Source organism: Dasypus novemcinctus, chromosome 4, assembly GCF_030445035.2.
Source record: "Dasypus novemcinctus isolate mDasNov1 chromosome 4, mDasNov1.1.hap2, whole genome shotgun sequence".
NCBI classification, from domain to species: domain Eukaryota; kingdom Metazoa; phylum Chordata; class Mammalia; order Cingulata; family Dasypodidae; genus Dasypus; species Dasypus novemcinctus.
This window is the reverse complement of record NC_080676.1, coordinates 87,462,994-87,481,514: the sequence shown is the minus strand read 5'-3', so window position 1 is coordinate 87,481,514 and position 18,521 is coordinate 87,462,994. Positions and strand designations below refer to the sequence as shown.

Sequence of the window (18,521 nt, the reverse complement as noted above, 5' to 3'; positions counted from 1 at the left end):
GTCTCTCTATTGCTTTTTTATTTTCGGTCTCATTTATCACTTCTGTAATGTTTATTTCCTTCATTCTGCTCACTTGAGCTTTTTTGCTCTTCGCTTTGTAATTCTTCCAGTGTTGAAGTTAGGTCTCTGATGAGAAATCTATCTTCTTTTTATTTTTTTATTTTTGATTATGTTTTAGGAGCTACCGGGATTGAACCCAGAACCTCATACGCACTCAACCACTGACCTACACACCTTGCCTTATCTTCTTTTTAAATATAAGCAGTTAGAGCTATAAACTTCCCTCTCAGCTCTGCATTTGCTGCAACCCATTAGTGTTGGTATTTTTAAAAAAGATTTATTTATTTCTTTCTCTGCCCCCGCCCCCGTTTGTCTGTTCTCTGTGTCTATTTGCTGCGTCTTCTTTGTCTGCTTCTGTTGTTGTCAGCGGCATGGGAATCTGTGTTTCTTTTTGTTGCGTCATCTTGTTGTGTCATCTCTCCGTGTGGGTGGCACCATTCTTGGGCAGGCTGCACTTTCTTTCACACTGGGCAGCTTCCCTTGTGGGGCGCACTCCTTGCACATGGGGCTCCCCTACGTGGGGGATACCCCTGCGTGGCACGGCACTCCTTGTGCACATCAGCACTGCACATGGGCCAGCTCCACATGGGTCAAGGAGGCCCGGGGTTTGAACCACAGACCTCTCATGTGGTAGATGGATGCCCTAACCACTGGGCCAAGTCCACTTCCCTAGTGTTGGTATTTTGTATTTTCATTTTTATTTGTCTCAAGATATTTCCTACTTTCCAGTGTAATTTCTTCATTAATTCATTGGTTGTTCCAGTATTTCTGAATTTTCCATTTCTCCCTCTGTTATTGATTTTTAGCTTCATTCCACTATGGTTGGAGAAGAACACTGTATGATTTCAATATTTTTTAACTTATTGAGACTTTTTTTTTATCTCTCCCCTGCCCCCCCCCACACAGTTTGTCTGCTCTCTGTGTCCATTCGCTGTGTGTTCCTCTGTGACCGCTTCCATCCTTATCAGCAGCACCAGGAAACTGTTTCTTTTTGTTGCATCATCTTGTTGTGTCAGCTCTCTGTGTGTGCAGCACCATTCCTGAGCAGGCTGCACTTTCATTCGCGCTGGGCAGGTCTCCTTACGGGGCGCACTTCTTGCGCGTGGGGCTCCCCTACACGGGGGACACTACTGCATGGCAGGGCACTCCTTGCACATGTCAGCACTGCACGTGGGCCAGCTCCACACAGGTCAAGGAGGTCCAGGGTTTGAATCGCGGACCTCCCATGTGGTAGGTGGACACACTATCCATTGGGCCAAGTCCGCTTCCCTAGACTTGTTTTTTGATTTAAGGTGTGGTCTGTCCTAGAGAATGATACATGTACCCTCAAAAACAATGTGTATTCTGTTATTATGCATTATGTCTGTTAGGTTTAGTTGGTTTATAATATTTTTCAGGTCATCTCTTTGTTTTTGGTTTTGTTTTTTTTAAGATTTATTTTATTTCTCTCCCCTTCTCCCCCCCTTTCTTTCTTGATCTTCTGTCTAGATATTCTATGCATTATTGAAAGTACTTTATTAAGGTCTCCTAGAATCACTTTAAAACCACCTATATCTCCCTTCAAATCTTTCAGTATTTGCTTTATATATTTTGGGGCTCTGATGTTAGGTGCATACATAATTGTTATGTGTTCCTGTTGGATTGTCCCCTTTATCAGTATATAATGACTATATTTGTCCCTCGTAACAATTTTTTACTTAAAGTGTGTTATATCTGAAATTATGTAGTCATCTCAGCTCTCTTTTAGTTACTATTTACATGGTATATATTTTTGTATCCTTCCATTTTCACCCTACTTAAGTCTTTGAATTTAAGGGAAGTCTCTTGTTGATAGCATATGGTTGGGTCATGCTTTTATTCCCATTCTGTCAATATCTCACTTTTGACTGGAGAATTTAATCCATTTATATTTACAGACACTACTGATAATACAGGACTTCTGCCGTTTTGCTTCATGATCTCTGCAAGTCTTATACCTATTTGTTCTTCAGTTCTTCTGTTAATGCCTACTTTCATACATTTAGTTTTTGTATGTTGCATTTTGATTCCCTTCTTTTTTCTTTCTGTGTATATTTGTCAGATATTTTCTTTGTGGATATCTTAGGTCTAAAATTTAATATCCTAAATCATAATAATCATGTTTTATTTCATACCAAGTTATCTTGTATCACATATACATACACTGTTCCTCTACTCCCTCCAATTCCCCACCTTTTTTTTTTTACTTGTTATGTTATATATTTGTATGTTCAATAACCCAAACCATAGATTTATCATTACTTTTTATGTGTTTTCATTTTAAAACCTATAAGAAGTAAGAACTGGTGTTGCACACCAAAAAATATAGTACAATAGAACTGGCATTTATAATTACCCATATGGTTAACCTTACTGGAAGCCTTTATTTCTTTGTCACTTTGATCCTCTGTCCAGTGTCCCTTCCTTCTAGTTTGAAGAACTTCTTTTAGCATTGCTTGTAGGGCAGTTTAGTAGTAACCAAACTCTCTTAGCTTTTGTTTATCTGGGAATGTTTTAATATCTCCCTCATTTTTGAAAGTATGGCTGGATTTAAAATTCTTGGTTGGCAATGTTTTCTTTCCACACTTTGCCTGCTTGTCTCCATGGTTTCTGTTGAGAAATTGGCTTTTAGTCTTATTGGGATTCCTTTGAACTTAACAGTTTTCTTTTTTCCTGCAGCTTTCAAAACTGTCTTCTTGCCCCTGACATTTGATATTAATAGTTTGACCACTATCTGGGTGTGTTTCTCTTTGAATTTATCCTATTTGGGTTCATTGGGCTCCTTGAAAGTGCATATTCTGTCTTTTATAAAATTTGGAAAGTTTTCTGCCATTATTTATTTGAATATTCCTTCTGCCTTTTCTCTGTTCTATCTTCTGGATTTTCTGTAATGTGTATGTTGGTATACTTTATGATTTTCCACAGGTCACTTAGGCTTTGGGTATTTTTGGTGTTTGTTTTGTTTGTTTTCATTCTTTTTTCTTTCTGTTTCTAAGCCTAAATCATTTCAATTGTCTCATCTTCAGGTTCACTGATTTATTTTTTTCTACCATCTCCAATCTTATGTTGAAACTCTAGGGAATTATTCATTTTAGTTATTGTGGTTTTCATTTCCAATATTCCTGTTTAGGTTCTTTTAAAAATTTCTATCTCTTTACCGAGATTCTCATATTTTTCGTTCATTTTTTTCCCCTCAATATCCTTTAGTACTCTGTGTTTTCCTTTATATTCTTGAGCATATGGAGGATCTTATTTTTCAAGTCTTTTTCTGGTATGTCTGAAGTCTGGTTTTTAATGGTTCTGGATTTTTATCCTGTTCCTTTGGATGAGCTATCATTTCCTGTTTTCCTTGTTTTTCTTTAATTTGTTTTTTTGGCCACTGTACATTTTAATGTTTTAAATATAGGATTTAGTCCCTGAGCCTTGTAGTCCTTAAATTTGTATCCATCTAATGATAAGAGAGATTTTCTTGAGTGTCTGGAGCTAACAAAAACAAAGCAAAGCTAAACAAAACACTTTTTACAATCTTTGCAAATTAGCTCTGCATTGACAGGTCCTCTCCCCTAGAGTTTAGCCTACCTATTATGAAGATCAGGTCAAGGCAAATCAGGATTCTCTTTATATTTTCTGAGTCTGTTTCTTGTCCTGGGTTTGTATTTACCCTTGTAAGGTAATTTGAATGCTCTTGCTACTCTCTATGAAATACTCTGTTGTCAAACTTAAAGCAGGCAGTATTTTGCCTCTGGCCATTTTGACTTAATTGTTTCTTAAATTGCTTTGGCTATCAACAAGCAGCTTTTGCCTGCAGAGCAAGTTCTTCAAGGGCCATCCCGAGAGGAGTTTTCCAGTTCATTCTTTCGGGCTGCCACCGGATTGATTGGTACCAAAAGATAGTCACCTCAGTATGCTCATAGAGGTTACTCCCCTCCCACTGGACCCACAGTGGGGAGCACAGGGTGGCTGCACACTGCACCAGGGAGAGATTAAGGAGGGGTCATTAAGAGTGCCAGCAGCTTCACCTTCCACTTTAAAGCTGCATTTTCTTTATTCAGTAATTTCCCAGTTACTGCAACCCTTTAACTATTTTCCAGAATTTTGAGAAAGTTGCTTTGCCAGTTTTACTAGTTGTTCAAAAATTCTGTGGGAGAACAGCATCCTGGAGCATGTTACACTGTCATCCTGGTCAACCAGAATCCACATTAATGCCATTTGAGTAGAAGAAAAAATGATACCACTATAAAATTCAGGATATTTAATAAACACTTTGTAAACTTAAATTTGAATTGTAAACATCAGTATGAATTCATGAAGAATGTTTTCTTAAAAATATACTAGACCATCAAAAAAGACTTAAAATATAGCAATGAACACTGTACTATCAAAATTGTAATCTCTAATTACCATTCCCTACAAAAGGAACTAGAGCTCCTTAGAGAACTGACCTTTTTCACTTTTGAGGCAGGGAATATATAAGATGAATCTGTGTCACTTTGTCATACCAGAAAATGCTATCAAAAAGCCTGGAATGTTGTCAAAAGATTTAAGAACCAGCTAGAAAGTGCTCCCACTAGTCAAAGATAGGAAAGTTTGATTACTAAAAAGAATAATGACTGCAATGGAATAAAACACATCAAATACGAAAAATTCCCAAGTTAATAACATTTTCAGAAAAAATAAGTGAATTCATTACCTTTGGAAGATGCTAAGGAGGTATACTTTATTAAGAAATATGGTAAATTATGGGAAAGAATCAGGAGAAATATTTGCTTTTTCTATATAAATTGCATTTTACCATAAGCAAATGGATCATGAGGGAAAGTACTTCTTTATGGAAACAATCCAGGTAATAAGTAAACAAGGAATGATAGAATTACAATATCAGTATTTTCTAAACTTTAATAAACTCGCAGATCAAGGTATTGATCCCCAAAGGCTGAAAAAACTATTAGGTGAAAGAGTGAGGAGGAAATTTATATTGAATGGTTCAAGCTGACCAATCTTAACATCAACAAAGAGAGTCATTTATATTTTATATACCTTCTGATGTGAATCATTTGGAACTAGATAGCACCCCCTATGAGAATTCTTGCCAAATAATCAAACTTGAATCTAACTTAACTCCAGATCTAATAACCAATTTCCAAGATATATAACCTTATAAGCCATTTTCTTCTTTAGATGTCTAGAAATAGCATGGCTAAAATTAGAAAGACTTTGCCAACAACCAATTTAAATCCTGTTTAGGGAAAGTGATGTTTTGTTTGTTTACCCTCTTCCTTTCACTTTTTTGGTGAAGCGTGGTTCTGTGAAACTTTGATGAACTTTCAAATGGGGGAACTTCTTGCATTCAACTGAGTTTTGAATTTTTCCCCTCATAGAAACATTTAAAACTCTTATTGAACTTATAAGACCCAAAAGAGATTATATGGTTTCTTTACCATCTTCATGCCTAAAGGAAAGAAAAAAATAATTGTATAATGCAATTAATGATGGAGAGAAAGCAACTAATATTTCTGCAGGTTCCTTCTCAACTCATAGATAGAGATAGTCCAAAATGTTGGCCCTTTTAGCTTTGTATATGGTCTTCTTTTTTGTTTGTTTATTTTTTTAATGTTACATTAAAAAAATGTAAGAGGTTCCCATATACCCCTCGCCCCCCACCCCCCATTCTTCTCACATCAACAGCCTCTTTCAACATCATGACACATTCATTGCATTTGGTGAATACATTTTGGAGCACTGCTGCACCACATGAATAATGGTTTACATTGTAGTTTATACTCTCCCCCAGTCCACCCAGTGGGCCATGGCAGGACATACAATGTCCAGCATCTGTCCCTGCAGTACCACCCAGGACAACTCCAAGTCCTGAAAATGCCCCCACATCATACCTCTTCTTCCCTCTCCCTACCCTTAACAGCTACTGTGGCCACTTTCTCCACATCAATGCTACAGTTTCTTCCATTACTAATCATAATAGTCCCATAGTAGAATATCAGTAAGTCCACTCTATTCCTCCAGCCTGTGGACTCTAGGATGGTTATGTATATGGTCTTCTTATGCCTTTTGTAACTTCTGAAAAGGAATCCTTGTCTATGTTCTAAATTGGCAAGAAATTTTATATATTAAACATGCACATGCAAAATTCCTTATCTTATTTTGGCAGACACTGTATAAGGAAAGTCGGGAAGCACAGTTTTATTTGGTAGATTCAGAAGTGTTGACCCATGATGTCCCTTACCATGATTACTTCTATACTCTGAACAGATACTGTATCATCCGATCTTCAAAACAGAAATGCAGGCTAAGGTGAGCTATTGTAAATGAGTGCGTTAGTAAGGATAAGGTAGCTTTTGCTCTGGTAACATATTAATCCTGAAATATTAGTGGTAGCTTTATACAACAAAGATTTATTTCTTATTCAAATGATATGTCCAACAGTGTTCAGCAAAGGGGTGGGGCTTTTCATTCAAAGCTCCAAGCTGATAAAGGCTTTAACATCTTAGAGCTTCACAATCCAGAGTACCTGTGCCATTTTGGTTGCTGCAGGAAGAGAGAGCTATAGAATTGTGTATAGGCTTACAGTGCATTGAACAGGACTAGTCACATGGGAAGGGGACTGGAAGTTCTTAGGGGCCTATGGTGCAATGAGAAATGAGATGTTGGTGCTTTAAGAAAAATAGTGTTAGGCCGTTATATGATTAGCCTAGTCTTAAATAATGTAGTTACTTTCAACTAATGTATGATCACTAGAGATTTTTTATACGAAGCATTTGGAAAATTTAGAATTTACTTTGAGCCTTTATTGCCATTTAGGTAAAAAAAAATTCAGGGCTAGAAAAAGGGAAGAAAGAAAATGCCAAGTACTTAGGAGGGAAAATTGGTGAAATTATTAGCAGCACTGAATAATTTTTTAAAGAAGTCATTATCAGTGAATGAATTTTCTTTTATAATCTCAGTGACTTTGAATCCTTTTTTTGTAATTTTCCACAGAATTCAGTCTTACATTTAATTGCAATATTAATGGGACAAAAGTCTATCCTTTAAATAATATTTTTCATGTATTTACCACTGTTTTTCTTCTCTAATAGAGTTTCCACAGATTTGAAATATAGGAAACAACCGTGGGGCCTTATCAAATCTTTAATTGAGAAGAATTCCTGGAGTTCATTAGAGGACTATTTCAAACAGCTTGGTTTGTAAATTTCTTGATTTATCTATTTTTGCAAAGATAGCATTTATTTATTAATAAAACGGATCTCTTCTTCATTTGGATTCATTATAGTCGATGATGCTGGAATGACATGACTCCCGTTGAAGTGGTTCCAACTACTCTGCTTGTTCTACTACTTGTAGAGTTCCAGAAGTTTTGATTTTATTTATCTAATAGACTTATAATACTTATTATTTGCTGGGCATTGTTCTATGCATCTTACATATATTAGCTTATTTTGTATTCATAACACCATGTGAGGGAGGTACCATTAATTTTTTCCATTTCATAAGAGGAATTTGAGACACAGAAGTTAAGTGACTTGTCCAAGATCACACAGCTAAGAGGTGACACACTCCCTGCCTCTGCAAGGATCCAGGGAAACTCACTTCTGTGAGGGACTTCATAGCCTGTCATAAAAATACACTTACATTCATTAACATGTCGAGAGTCCTCAGGCCATGCCTCCCTTAGAGGATGCAGCTTTCGGGGGTTGATGTAGGCCTGCTTAGCAATGGCACTATACATGTGTGGACATATTGGAAGCTAGCTGGGGACAAGTGATATAATTATTCTGTGTGTATGTTCTTTAAAATATACACAAGTAAAAATATATACAATATACATAAGCACAGTAATTCTAAAGAAAAGCTGGTAGGTCAAGCAACTGATAATTTAAGGCAGGGGTTCTTAACCTTTCTTGTTTCATGGACCCCTTTGCCAGCCAGGTGAAAACCATGGACCCCTTACTAGGTCCACACAATACTGTGTATTGTTTAATAAATGTATTAAACCTGCACCAACACATCCCCATAAGAATAATGTTTATTTGAATTTCAATTCAAGCTCACGGTCCCCTGGTTAAGAACCCCTATTTAAGGCTTTATATCTAGCTTGTTGAGTATTTATTTTCTTTGCTCTTCTCACTTTGATTTTTCCATTATTAGACTCCTAATCAGTTGTAGAAAAAATGAAACTAAAAAATTAGTTTGCCCACTGGATAATAAACTTAACTAATAAAAAAGTCTGGTGAAGGAAAAGTTTAAAACAAGTGACAAAGATGAGGTTACATTATTTGCAGATTTTCTTTACTAGCATTTCTTTTCCCTCAAATCCTCCTCAGAAATTAGAGCTATTATATGCTATTCCTTTATTTGAGGTAGACAAATACCACAACCTATATTGGAGATTCTTCTAATGATCCAGTGTGAGTATCCTGTTGTTTCCGTAACTGAAATAGTTACATTCATATTTAAGATGATACATGATGAATGTGCTCTAATGAGCCCATTATTTATTAATACAGTTCATTCTTCCTAGAAAAATGAAACCTCTTATGGGGTCACTGTACTCTCTAAAGTTTTTCATTATGATCAAGTTTGAATCTAGGCTATAAGATCCTAAGGAAAAGTTTTTTTTTTTTAAATAGCACCTATAAGGCATATGAATGTGTTCAAATGTTCATGGGGTATTATCACAGTGGGTGGAGTTTCACACAATAACCAAAAGAATATCAAATTCCCATCCTGGGGGGCTCTGCAACAACCTCTAATGGGAAGGCAGGAATCTCCTGAGTGCAGAGGCAGTGACTAGTGAAGGAGGATGGTCTATTGATGGGCCTTTAATAGTGATGACTGTACTTCTATACCTTTACTTTTGAAATTGAAACTTAGCCTAATATTATAGAGTTACTCCTGAGAGCCACCTTGTTGTTCAAATATGGCCTCTCTCTAAGCTAAACTCAGCATATAAATGCATTACCTTTCCCTCAGCATGGGACATGAATCCCTGAGATGAGCCTCTCTGGCACCAAGGGATTACTACCAGCCACCAACTAGCAATGCAACTGAAAAAAGACCTTGACCAAAAAGGGAAAAGGGTAAAGACAAATGAACTTATATGACTAAGAGACTTCAAAGAGAGTCGGGAGGTCATTCCAGAGGTTATACTTATGCATGTCTCAGTAAGATCTCATTGACTGCCAAAGTAAATATTGCCTCAAATAGCAGGACTCCTGAGGGCTCTGGAGACATCCAGACATTCAGGCACTATAGGCAGACAGCTCAGGAGTTTGTGCCCTGCCAGTGAGCCTTACTTTGGAATTTATACTCCCCACTGTGATAGAGTTGGACTCAGTTGTGGTTTCCCTACACATGGCTCTTCTGCCCCTTGTGTTTGAAACTGCAGTTCACATTGATAGGTGTATGTTCAAGAGACTTAAATTTTTGGGCTGTCCATGTACCAGTTGGGCCCTGAATCTCAACAGATTTGCAATACCTACTCTCCAGTTCATTAGGCTCATCCAGGACAACTAACAGATGATGATGGACAATGAAATCCCAAGTAACAGAGAGAGTCTGCACCTCCAAGCAAGATAGTCCCAGCCATCTGCCCCATGGGATCTAAGTTCCCTCTCAATTAGAGGTGGAATGGGTGTCACCATCACAGAATCCTCAGGATTGCATGAATGAATGATAGACTAGAGTAGACTTACTGTTATTCTTCTATAGACTTATTGTGATTGTAGCAATGGAAGAACTTATATCACTGATATGGCCACTGGAAGTTCTGAGGGGATGTTATTAATGTAGGAAAATGTGGGAGGGCTAGAGAGCGGGAAATATGGGAATCCCCTGTATTTTTTACATAACATTTATGTAATCTATCTTTAAAAAGTAAAAAAGTATATTAAAAAAAATTAGGGAATAAGGAAGCGGATTTGGCCCAACGGATAGGGTGTCTGCCTACTACATGGGAGGTCCAAGGTTCAAACCCAGGGCCTTCTGACCTGTGTGATGAGCTGGCCCACGCGCAGCACTGATGCGTGCAAGGAGTGCCATGCCACGTAGGCGAGCCCCACATGCAAGGAGTGTGCCCTGTAAGGAGAGCCGCCCAGCACAAAAAAGTTTAGCCTGCCCAGGAATGGAGCCACACATAGAGAGAGCTGATGCAGCAAGATGACGCAACAAAAAGAGACACAGATTACGAGTGCCACTGACAAGAATACAAGTGGACACAAGAACACACAGCAAATGGACACAGAGAGCAGACAACTGGGGGGGCGGGGGGAATGGGAAAGAAATAAAAAAAATTAAAATTAGCTACCAAGGCTTATACAAAAACAAACTAATTACCCAAACCCCACCTATATTAGAGTTGAAAATGTTTCTCCACTAGCTAAGTATTTTCTTCTTCTTCTTAGAATCAGATTTATTAATGGAAGAATCTGTGTCAAACCAGTCCATTGAAGACCCTGGAAAACTTAGTGGCCTCCGAAGGAGAAGGAGAATATTCAACCGAACAGCAGAAGTAGTTCCTAAACTTTCTTCTCAACGCGTTTCTGGAGATGTGGGCTTAGATGCCAAAAGGGATATTACAGGTAACTATTAACCTTGTAAACAGAGACAAAGCTTTTTAGTTCAATTATGTGAAGCAGAATGTACGTCTTGTATGTGAGAAAGGGCAGTAAGGAGATCACTTTCTCTTGTTTTGATAATATTTATCAAACTATGAGTACCTTAAAGTTAATTAATACGTAAGTATAAAACAGTGGTTGCAAAATGGGAGGCCTATGGCCCATAGAAGTATTTTATTTGGGCCATATGGCATTTTAAAAATTGGACATTTTTCTATAAAAAATAAGATCTGACCGTCCTTGACCCATATTTTTCATAGCAAGAGAAGGCTGGACTTTAATAGTATTATGGCTGCCCCATTAGAGTCAGTATGTGCTCCCCAGTTTACCACAGTCCCCACCCTCCCTAACCATTCTCCCCAACTCCTGGACTGCTTCAACCATTTATTTATGTTTCCTGCCTAGCATTTGCAAACATTTGATTTCTAATTTTGAGTGTACCACAATGATTATATGCTTTTAATCCTCATACACTGTCAGGGCCAGCCCAGCAAAACTGTAAAGATGGAATTTGACTTTCATTATTCCCACTCTCAATTTTGAAGACATCTTGTCTCTACAAAGTGTTATACCTTTATACCTCTGAGGTATAAAGCTCATACCTTCTCATTCTTCTATATTACTGAATCCTCTTTTAAGACATATCTTAATGTGAATATGTTTTTCTACCATTTAAATGTATTAATGGCTTTTTTATTTCGGAATTTTAAAGTTTGGGCAATGAAAAATAGGTGAGAATATTTTTATTTTTTAGAGGATGGAAGCATTGTACAAAAATCCAGCTCAAATATTTGCAGAGATGGCACTTAGCTAGAGGTCCTTCAAGATGTATTGCATTGCTTATTTTAGAGTAAATTAATACGTAACATAGGCCAAATTTGAAGGATTGATGTAGGTTTTTATTTTGCAGATTTGTTTCATATGACTCAATATCAGAAATCAAAAAGGGATTGTAGAAAATTGACCCTAAATCTACTTGTCCTTACAAATAATTGTTCTAAAATTTCCTTTCTGGCTCTTTTGAAAGGAATATTTAATTTTTACTAGTTGTAATCACAATCCTGATTCTAATGCAGCCTTTTATTTTATTGGTGATCTATAGGAAAGAAAAAGGAAATGGAAAGCTATAACACCACTCTTATTGTGGTGATGAGTATTTTGTAAGTATTAATTTTAAAGTGATTATTTTGGGTCTTTGTCTTATAGCTAGTTTCAAAAATGATTTGAATGGAATTGTATATTATTGTGTAGAAACGGCCAATATTTGGCCATTTTTGACCTATAAAACAGTGATTTCAAAGGCTTCAATCTGATAGTTTTGATGTTTGAATTATGAGGAATTGTTAAATTAGAGGGAATATGAAGTAAATAATCTGATTTATCTCTACCATTATACATTTTTATAGGGAGTTCCATAAATTTAAAGGGATTGCGCATACACACATGCACACACATGCTGGTGAAATCCCAATAATACTATTTTAATCTATTTGAATACAGTAGTGGTTCTTAACCTTTTTCTCTGCGTAAGAATCTCTTGGGGAGCTTGCTAAAATGCAGCTTCTTGGGGCTCAAGCCCAGAGATTGATTTGGTATGTTTTGGGTAGGGCTTAAGAATCAGTATTTTAAAACACACATCCCAGTTATTCTGATGCATGTGATCTCAGGGCCTCAGGGTGAGAAATATTGGAGCAATTAGTCTGAACCAGAGTATTCAATAGGAATCTACTTGGTCATATTTAGCCTAATGCCTATATGGTTCCCTTTGAATCTTGAGGTAGGTAGTCCATTAGACTTAGCTGAATTGGTTCTGACTTGGTGATATACTCTGGGTGACTTTTGTTTGGAATGAAGCTCTTATATTAGCTCTTTTTCCAAATTATAGATTTCGGAACATGAAACATGTTTATTGTTCCTTCAAGTTTCTGAAATGTTTTAATATTCTGGTTAAATAAGTTTGCTGTGACAATTTTGAATAATAACTATTATTCATTATCTTTTGCATTACTTGCAGAAAATTTATACTCAAATGTTGAAATGTTGACCTATAAACAATTTAAATGCCATAATAATTTCATAAATACAATTTTCTTACTACTACCTTAGTTGTTTTTTTTTTTAATCCTATCTGGACTGGTAAAGGTGAATACTATATATATTTAAAGGGTAGGTCAATATTTTGACAGAAAAAAAAAGTAGCAAGAGATGATGCTAACTATATAACTTGCATAGATATGTAATAAGTTATGTATCCATTTACTTGGAAAGCTGTTGTGAAAACCAATAGTATAAGTTCATTTAAGCAGGTAACATTTTACATGTCCAAGATGAACTAAGATGACACATCCTTTGGCCAAGATGAAAATTTTGCTGAGTGGTAATTTTTTTGGTTCCCACTGGGAAGAAGAAGCTAATCATGATCTATCTAAGATCAACTCCATATTAATCTTCATTTCCTTGTTGAAATGTGGCATTATGGGTATGTAATTGTGTAAGCAAAAGGTACCCAAAGGTAAATCTTGAAAGCTGACATGATAGATTTTAAGTTGGTGGTAGCACATCCACACTGGCTGGGATTCCTAGCAGAGAGGAGAGGTGTTAGAGACAATCTCAACCCCCTTTATTTGAAGACTTTATTGCCATTCTGGGTACCTTCCATCTTTCTTCTCTGCATTCACCGTAATACTTAAAATAGGCATAATTGATTTACATACTAACGACTGAAAAATAGTCTAGAAAATACATGTTTTTGGAGCTTTGTATATATATTCTGCATTATCAGTGCCTCAGGTCTGGATAAGAGTGGATTAATCATGTATAATTTGATCTTCCTAGTTTGCTGTTGCTAGTTTTATTGAATGTGACACTCTTTCTGAAGCTGTCCAAGATAGAATATGCTGCTCAGTCATTTTACCATCTTCATTTCCAATATGAGAAATCTCTAAAGTAAGTCTTTTTCCCCCCAACCTGTTTATACCACATTATTTGAATAAGTATTTAGCTGCAAAAAAATTAATTCCAATTTTAGAGATTTTGGTCTTCCAGTTATCCTGTAATCATAAAATGCTTTTTGTTTTTTTAAATTTTGTGTCTTGTTTATAAATAAATGGGAGCACTGAAGATTTCTAGAAATGAAAGATCAGAGTACTTTTCTCTTGGTTTTGAAGATAGCATTGTTCTTTCAGTTTAGCCTCTGATATGATGTCAAGAGCAGAAAATACTCAAAAAAACAAAGATCAAGCCCATCATCTAAAGGGAGTGCTCCGAGACTCCATAGTGATGCTTGAACAGGTAGGCAATTCTATGAGTCCATAGCACTTAGTGCCTTTGGGCCCCAGTGTGAATCATTTGTTCTTATGGTTATGGGAGAATATGTCTGATATCATTATTTGAAGAAATCCTCCTAGTGGCAACTACCCTTGCCAATTTCTGTATTATGCATATTATATATATAGCTACTTCTGTTTTTTTTTTTTTTTACAAAATTGATGCATACTGTACTTCCTGTTGTATACTTTTTAAAAATTAAAAATATATTTTGAAGATGTTTCCATGTCAGCTTGAATACATCTACTGTATTCTTTTTATTGTTCCTTTTAGATAAAATTTTATGCTAAATGTTTTAGGTTGCTAAAGGATGCCAAGGCAATATAACCAGAAATGGGCTGTCTTTTACAATGGAGACTTACTAACTTATTAGCTTATAGTCTGAGGCTGAGAATATGTCTAAGTCAAGGCATCAAGTGACGCTTTCTCCACTAAGATCTGCTGTTGGCAATCCTGGGCTCCTGCCACGTGGCAGGACCAGTGACGGATCTGCTGGTCTCTGCTTCCCGTCTGGGCCCTGTTGCTTTCATCTTCTTGTTCTGTAGTGTTCTCTCTGCTCCTGTGGCTTCCTTTCTCTTGCATTCCATTGATTTCAGCTTCTGGCTTTTGGGACTTTTCTCTCTCAGTTTCTGGGGATTTCTCTCTGCATTTCCCTCCTTTTTTCCCTGTTCATAAAGGACTTCAGTAAGAAGGTTAAGGCTCACCTTAGTCATGCCCTACTTATGTAATTTAATCAAAGGATTACAATAGGTTTACATCCTACTGTAATCCATTTCAGGAATGGATTAATTTAAGATCATAATTTTCTGGGGTCCATAAAAGACTCCAACTATCACACTTAATATTAACTCTTTTTTTTGAGGTAACAGAGCTGCGGATTGAACCCGGACCTCAGATGTGGAAAGCCATCGCTCAACCACTGAGCCACATTGGCTCCCAATATTAACTCTTTTTGTACATATGGTAGATAGGTATACATTGTTTATTATTTAGTTTTTATCTTTTAACCTTGTATTTTGGAGATACGGCAGATAAACATATAAAGTGCTTCTGGCAGATAAATATATAAAGTGCTTCTTCATTCTTTTAGCAGCTGCATGAGAGTCAGCTGTATAGTTGTACCACAATTATTTTACCAGTTCTCCGTAGAGAATGAACATTGAGGTTATTTCTGGTCTTGTGCTAGTAACAGTAACTCTTAAATGTAACATCATCAATATGTCCCATGCACCAAAACTTAGGATGTACTTTTAAAAATAAAGATTAATATTTTCCATTATGAATATAATACATGGATATTTTTCATATTGAAAAATACAAAATAGTAGGAGTGAGAAAAACATAATAGTTTTAGCATTCAGACACAATCACTGTTAATATTTTGTTTCCTTTCCTTCCAGCCCTTCTGTGCCTGTTTTTGTTTTTTTTCAGAATAGTTACTTACTGAGCATTCTTATAGTATTATGTAAGGCACTCAAGTTGCAACTTCAATTAAACACACTCCATATCTATAGTTCCTTAGTAACGTTCTTCTATTGCGACAAGGGTTTATCATAGATTCTCACGTTTCTCCTCCTTCTCTTTTCCCATTTCCTCCTCATTCTCAACTGATAACCATGCCTCACAAAGAAAAGGAGCTTTAGTTGGGATATCCTTCCCCCTTCTATAACCAAATCGTGTATGTATTTTCTCAGTTCTATCCCTGTGCCCTTGCCCAGCAGGAGACTCCATCAGTTATTCTTCTGGCCCCCCAGCTGCCAGTCTCCCTCATTTGAATGGCTCTTTGTCATCAGCAAATGACCCAGCTCTGTTATCTCCTATATTAAAAACCCACATCATCCACATCCCTCACCATCTATTTTGTTGCCGTTCTCTGTCTTTATTCGCTTTCACAAACTCTTTCAAAGAGTTGTCTACATACTAATAAAGCATAAATCCATTCAAAGTGTACAATCAATGGTATTTGGTAATCACAGAGTTGTGCATTCATCACTTCAATCATTATTAAAGCATTTTCATTATTTCAGTAATAATAATAAAAAACAAAAATAAATCTCATCACCTCAATCTCACTGTGCTTCACCTGCCATACATAGCAGCTATTCTGTTTCTGTCTCTCTAGTTTGTGCTTATATTTTATAAAAAGTCATATATGCAATAGTACCCATATTTGTATTTCACATGAGGGTTCACTATATGTGAAATATTATATCTAATAAAGATGTTTTTTAGCTTTCCTTCCAATAATTCACATATCTTTAGACTTTCCCTTTCAACCACTGTCATACTGTATTGATACCTCTTAATTTTTCAGTTTTAAACATTATCTTTTGATTTCTCATTATGTAAGACAAGGGTTTGGTTTTCTCCCCTCCCCTAGTCCTCTCTATGAAATTATAACATAGTTTTAATTGGCTCAATATTGTGTTTATGTTGTTTTAACCGAGTTTGCTATTCAGGGTTGAGCCACAGAGTAAATCATGACTACTTTTCCTTTTCTGTGCTTTTTGTTATCCTTGAAATTGTCTTACGGTGTCACAGCTGATTAGTTTATCATTAGTATTTATAAGTATTTCATCTCATAATGATCTGTTGTACAACTCTGTTCAAAATCTTCATGCTCCTCGGGTATTCTGTCAAGGGAACCTTCCCATTGGCTCCGATCAGGTCTCGTTGCCACTCTGCCTGGTGCACCTACTGTCCTGGGGATTCCCTTTGTCTCTAATGTTTCCTATATCCTATGTTTTCCTCTTTCTTGATTTACTCTCTCCTTTTAACAGAGCACATCCTCTCATAGCTTCCTGAGAAAGTATGGAGGTAAATATTTTTAAGACTTTACTTGTCTTTAAAAATTTTATTACACCCTCCCTCTTGATTAATGGTTTGGCTGGGAATGGAATTCTAGATTAGAAATAATTTTCTTTCAAAACTTTTAAGACATTGCTCCATTGTCCTTTGGCTGCCTTTGGCTTGCCAGCGTTAATGTTGAGAACTCTGAGGCCATTATCATTCCCAATCCTTTAATCTGGAAACTCATGCCCTTTAGTTCTGGGAAATCTTCTTGAATTACATAGTTGATGATTTCTTCCTCCTCCATTTTTTCTCTCTTGACTTTCTGCAACTCCTGTTATTCAGATGCTGGCTCTCTATTTGACTTGGTTGTCTGATTTTCTTACTTTTCCTTCCATCTTCCATCTCTTTGCCTTTTTGGTCTACATTCTGGGAGATTTTCTCAACTTTATCTTCAAATTCATCTCATGAGTTTTTCAATTTTAGTTAACAAGTATTTAATTTTAAGGAGTTATTACTTCTCTGAATTGTTTATTTTTATGACATTTTTAAATGACCGCATTATCTTTATTCTTGGGAACATATTACTGATGGTTAAAATTTTTTCTTAATACTCAATTTCCATCAAGATTCTTTTTCCCTCATTTTGATTTCTATCAAGTTAGAGGTTAGAGGATTTCCTTAGTGTCCTTGGTTGTTTGTCTGTGTGGCTCAGAAGCACTTAACATGTAGGTGGGGCTTGTCAACTCTGAACCTCTGTAGATTTGGCTTGGTGGGGTAGCTGCTGAGAAATCCTGGTGTAAGTGTCAGGTCTTTCTTCTTAGACTGGTCATTTACCACAGAGAAGACTCTTCCCATCTCCTACCTAAACGGTTAGGTGCTGGCTGCCAGCATCTTAGAAGCTGAGTGAAGGAAGACAGCTAGGGAAGGGCAGGGCAGAGGGGATTGTCTCAACATTCAGTATCCTGGGAGTGGATGTAGCTCAGTGGTTGAGTCGTGCTTTCCATGGACAAGATCCCAGGTTCAATCCTTGGTACCTCCTAAAAAAAAAATTCAGTATATATCTTTTCATATAATACCTGTTTTGGGTATGGTACCACTGTCCGTAGTGATGCCTGGTGTTGCCCCAGCCAGAGACCCTCTGTTTTATCTTCCCAGATAATAAAATTCCAGACTTGTGTCCAGGCATTAGGAGAGGTCAGATGCCCAAAGTGTCACCTAATCCTTCTTATTTTAGCCCCTTCTTATTTCCCACTTCCAGCAATTCTTATCTGCCTATTCCTGAAACTTTTGAGAATTCTTCCGGGTAAATTTGGTTGGTTCTCAGCTTCTTCTACTGTTAGCTTAGGATTCATCTTTTTTTCAGATCAGCTGTCACCTGTCTTTTCAATTTCCAAAGTCAAATTGCTGTTGTCACCTTTCCTTTCCTCCCTGACCTTGTGGATTTATGCCTTAAAAAAACAAATCTCTTCACTATGTTTTCTGTGGGGTTTCAGGAGGGAACAAAGTTGGATGCATGTAGTTTACTTATTCACTCTTCAGCTCATTCCTGTCTGATTTTCTTCTCCCACAATTCCACTGAAGTCCTTAATAATCCCCTGGTTTTTAAAATTGAATGCATTTTTTTTTTTTTTTAGTTTTCATTTTACAAGGTCATCATTTGACAGAGCTGCTTACTTACTTCCCTCTTTTTTTTTA

At 36.6% G+C, this 18,521-nt stretch overlaps 1 protein-coding gene across 2 annotated transcripts in view; it reads left to right on the top strand.

Annotated features, from left to right (window-relative positions):
* Positions 1-18,521, top strand: part of GRAMD1C (GRAM domain containing 1C) — a 155,354-nt gene that overhangs the window by 133,761 nt on the left and 3,072 nt on the right. For both annotated transcript variants that reach the window (XM_004475612.5, XM_071214812.1), the window contains 6 exons: positions 6,245-6,387; positions 7,170-7,273; positions 10,494-10,670; positions 11,809-11,866; positions 13,542-13,652; positions 13,892-13,997. In XM_004475612.5, coding sequence (XP_004475669.2) covers positions 6,245-6,387; positions 7,170-7,273; positions 10,494-10,670; positions 11,809-11,866; positions 13,542-13,652; positions 13,892-13,997 — 699 coding nt within the window. The remainder of the gene's footprint in view (positions 1-6,244; positions 6,388-7,169; positions 7,274-10,493; positions 10,671-11,808; positions 11,867-13,541; positions 13,653-13,891; positions 13,998-18,521) is intronic.